The sequence below is a fragment of the Palaemon carinicauda genome, chromosome 1 (assembly GCF_036898095.1).
Source record: "Palaemon carinicauda isolate YSFRI2023 chromosome 1, ASM3689809v2, whole genome shotgun sequence".
Taxonomy (NCBI): domain Eukaryota; kingdom Metazoa; phylum Arthropoda; class Malacostraca; order Decapoda; family Palaemonidae; genus Palaemon; species Palaemon carinicauda.
In genome coordinates this window covers 211,146,498-211,151,330 of record NC_090725.1, presented here as the reverse complement: position 1 = coordinate 211,151,330, position 4,833 = coordinate 211,146,498, and the positions used below count along the sequence as shown (strand labels likewise).

At 35.8% G+C, this 4,833-nt stretch overlaps 1 protein-coding gene across 1 annotated transcript in view; it reads left to right on the top strand.

The window, feature by feature from the left end:
- Positions 1 to 1,285: 1,285 nt before the first annotated feature.
- The window catches only part of LOC137644045 (uncharacterized), a 4,753-nt gene continuing 1,205 nt past the window's right edge, over positions 1,286 to 4,833 (top strand). Inside the window, exon 1 of the mRNA XM_068376947.1 lies at positions 1,286 to 2,191. Within this exon, the coding sequence (XP_068233048.1) occupies positions 2,065 to 2,191 (127 nt within the window). The 5' untranslated portion in view covers positions 1,286 to 2,064. The remainder of the gene's footprint in view (positions 2,192 to 4,833) is intronic.

Genomic DNA, 4,833 nt, shown 5'->3' with positions numbered 1-4,833 from the left:
GAGAGAGAGAGAGAGAGAGAGAGAAGGAAATTTACTAATTTAATCTTGCTAGCTCGCCTGGTACTCATTTCGCCATTCCTATATTCAACGTTAAATGAAAGGGAAGTGAATTGATTAAAAGAGAATTTGGAAACCTTTAATCTCTTAAAAGATTGTCTCGGCTTAACCGGATTATGTAGCCTAAAAATACAGGGGAAATCTACGCGATGCGAATCTGTAAACCCTGCAAGCTGCAGTTGCATCGATCCGGCCAGCTCCTGGCCATGTCGCCCAACGTTTACCCTTGCAAACGTAAACATGAGATATATGCGCTTAAATGTCACGTTAACATGCGTATTTTGCGAAAGAATATGTTTAGTATGACTGTATGCTATCATTTTGTTGTTTGTTTGTTTGGTAGCTTTGCGTGTCATGAAATGAAGAATTTGTTTTTACCTTTTTCTTATTCATAAACGGTTTTTTATCCATTGTTATTCATACATCCTTGTTGATTCCGAAGGCGTTGGCCAAATGTGATAGAAACTACAATTTTAGTCTATTCGGAAGCCAATCTTTATAAGCGGAAACGACTGATAATACCAGCAGATTGCGTACGTGCGATGCGTGACCTAAATATTTATCAATATTCTCTTGGACGTTTCACATCGGTTACGATGCTAAGTGCGCTACGCGATGCTTGACTCGCTATGCTTGTATTCACACTGAAAGCTATGAACGTCTGCGAACACAAAATGCAATTCATTCATAGACTATTTCATATCAGAGGAAGGAAGTATTTCCTGGCAAGTGGATATAATCAGCCGTTGTGTGTGTGTGTGTGTGTGAGAGAGAGAGAGAGAGAGAGAGAGAGAGAGAGAGAGAGAGAGAGAGAGAGAGAGAGAAAATGTTTTGTATTAGCATTTAGAATACGTATTGTATGGAATGAATAAACTCATGTAATTTTATTACGTTGTAATAATAATAATAATAATAATAATAATAATAATAATAATAATGTAATCACAAGATATATTAACTACTCACATTGATTAATGAAGAAAAATGTACTTATAATCGTTTTGCGTCCTATTTTCATATAATTTTAATACACTCTAATCACAAGATTGATACTACTTGCATCGACTAGTTAACAAAAAAAAAATCCTTTTGAAGTCTCTTTACTATTACAACCTTTCAGCAATTGCCCCCGAAACCTACTGCAGTCATGTAGATGCACTAAACGGATACAGTATTTCCGCACCTCTTCCATTGTCTTCAGGTGTACTTGCAATGCAATAAGCCGAAGGCGTGGGTGGAGAAGGGAGCGGGAGGCTGGCAACATCTGCTGTGAGACCCAAGAGCGCATGCGCCAGGCGAGCTACGTGGCTACGTCCACAAAAATCGCGTGCCTGGTAATTTGGGAAGCTATGGACGCTATGTCGCAGGCGTTGCCTCGCCCCCAGTGGGAACGGCCTCGCTTAAAATAATACCAGCCATTGAAAACCAGGCATCATAGTATCGCTATCACACCATGGCGCGCGTAGCATCGCATCCTGTGTGAAATGCCATATCTTATCGCACCTCTTTATGGAAGTCAACTACGTGGTGGTGGGTCAGTGTTGAAAATCAGTGTCGAAGGACAAACGATCGAACAGAAAAGAATGTAGTTAGGATAAATTGTCGAATAGTGTTGAAACGTTTCAACCTTCAGTTTCTTAATTAAAAAACTAAATTATATATTTCAACTACCTAAGTAATGAATAAGTTTAATTGATCTTTGCTTCACCGTGTCTCTCTTCACTCGCAACTCACTATCATCTTGAATCTCTGTTTTGGCAAGCGATGCATGCTTCGCTAGGCGCGTCTGCCGTGTGGGTGATCATTTTGGCGTGACTTCAATTATGTAATTATTCACTCGGCTCAATTGACTTTACCACGTAGCCAAGCCCACATAGCAAAGCCAGCAGAGCACACACCCGTCCCAAGTTCAGTATCTCTTCTGATGTGATACCCTAAGGATCTCCCGTCAGATAGCATCTTCGAATCAATTGTATTTTCAACAGAGCAGCAACACAAAACACAACCATGGAAAAATTGATAGAGGAGATCCAGAAACATCCTTGTCTGTACGACTCGAGGCTGGATGAGTACAGGGACCAGCAAATCAAAGATTACGCTTGGGAAGAAATAGCCATGAAATTGAACGGGAACGGTAAGCATTGTTAGTGTTATCATTGTTGTCGTGAGATGCATGTGATTCAATACGTGTAGTCGGTAAAATGTCTCACTTAAAATTTGCTCTTAAAATAGTTTTCAAAGTAAATGCTTATTTAAAGGTTTCTACATTAAGGTTATCGATTGATTATAATACAGTGGTAAGTAGCTCTCATTTAAAGTCACAAGCTGCAGATATTTAGATGTTTGAAGCTTATCCTATCGTGTACTATCAAAATTCAGTTGCAAGGGGATATCCATTCATTAAATTTGGGTTGATAGTAAGGAATTTCTTGTCTTTAGGTTTAAAACCCCTATTGGGTTTGGATATTTCTTTTCTTTAAGAAAAGGTTTGGCTTTTTATTTTCTTTGACTGCCATTTTTAGAAACCAAATTCTTTGTTCCATCAAACACCTTGATCGAAATAATAAACATGCAAACATACATGATATCAGGCATTCAATAGCTAAAATCAGCATTGTAAATCTGCAGCAGCCGAACAGGAAGCAGCCTCCTAAAAACTAAAACCTATCCATTATTATCATTATTACAATTATTTTCAGAAATACACTTTGTTAACAATTTTTTAGATGGTCTGCAAAATCCGAAAAATAAGAAAAACACAAACAGATAGGAGGAAAATTGCAGATTAATGATTAATTTTCAATCCGTCTTAATGTTGATTGACAATGAATGATTGAAGGAATGTGTAATAAAGAGTATTTCGAAGAACCATTGACTCTGATGCTGAAGTTGTGGTACGGCTCTGGTTCCTTAGAAGATCCAGTGGCCACAGATACTAGCCGTTGAAGAAGGCAGTATTGAACATTTGAAACCAATAGGTATTGATCAGCATAGGATTTTATTCTAAGAATAATAGCCAAAGTGTGTGTAATATTCAATATTCTCTTGTGTATTAGATATCTAATTGCCAAGATTAAGAATAGATACTATATGATGACCACACCCTGAATTCATATACAGTGAGCTAATTGAATTGCTACTCTTATTTCAGTACTCAAGGACCAAACTTCATAAGCAAGCTCAACAGCCGCCATCTTTACATGTTTTATTACAAATTACAAATTTCCAGTTGAAATTTTATAGCAACTTGCTCGACTGTTCATATCCACTGGATCGTGTAGAAAAGGGGTCCCCAAACTTCGTAGACAATTGACTCCTTCATGAAGTCTTCGATTCCTCATCAACCACCTAGCTCGTTAAAAAGAAAAAAGATGAAAGAATCAAGAAACAGATAAACAATTAAATGAAAATATTAATAATATTGACTTTGTAAATAAGGAAAGAAATTCCTTCACCCTTTTTTCTCCAATGTTCTTGATATTTTTATTTTTTCTTCTTGTTATTAATTGATTCTCCCTCCCTATAAGAGACATATTTTTGTCTATGATAATGATGTAGTGATAATAGTAATGTTGATGATGATGATAACGAAATAAATAAGCATGAGAAATGTTATCGGTAATAATGAACATTATAGATAAATTAGCAAACCTCTTTATTTAACTGGTTGACATCATGAATGGGAAGGATACGTTTAATGGGCATTATCAAAAGCATTGGTGAGTTCAGTTTCCGTCAACACACTGTTAAAGACTTATTCTGTTTATTAAACAACGCTACTTATCAGAATTGTATTGGGAAAGATTAATAATGTGCACCAGAAAGTTGCATTCAATTGTATTTAATTTCTTATGTCACTGTCATATTATGGTCCAAACGATAAATCGAGACTCTAATAAAACAGTTATCTATCGACTCCCTTGTTAGTCTTATCAACCCTGGAGGTTTATATCGAAATATACCTAGACCGTGGGGGACACCTGGTCTAGACATGGGTCTGTACTGCAGCCTCGACATCGGGACCTAATATTTTATGAGCGGGAAATCCCTTCCACTTTATCACATATTCCTTTGGTTGTTTAATGACAGTTCATAGTTATCCCGAACGAAAACTAATCATTTATCAACTTTTGCCATTATATGACAAGTTTAGCAGATGTGGTAGACCCTGTTATCAAACACTTGCCAGTAACGTTTTTTTTTTTTCTTTTTAAGATGAAGGTAATGATTACAACAGAACTGTGGTTTTTGTTGGGCATTTACACATTTACTATGCTAATCTTAGTAAAACTCAATGTTTCAAGACTTAAAGTTTTATTGACATTGGAAATTATTGATTTCGAAGTGTGGTTTTGTTGGGGAAGAAATTTTTATTTATATGATTTTTTATTTGTCCCAATTTGTGATGCGTTAATAATACAAAATAAAGTTATGGAAAACACTTTTTTTTCCAGTCATCATATTTTGTTCCAGGGGCATTTAGTTATTTGATTTCGTGAATAGAGTTATCAATAATTCGTTATATGTATCTAATTGATTATTAGACTGAACATATTTATATCATCCTGAATAATGCCTAGATCCCTGTATTTATTTTATTTATTTATTTTTTTTTTTTTGAAGGGTCCAAGGCAAATTCAACCAACGACTCCTTTTGAATGTATCTTAACTTGTATTGCAGGGGTCTTGGCAGATTGCATCTTCTACTGTATAGAAGAAAATAGCTTATTAAAGCGATTTGAAATTTTGTATGAAAACTTTTCTCTGTTTGAGGAT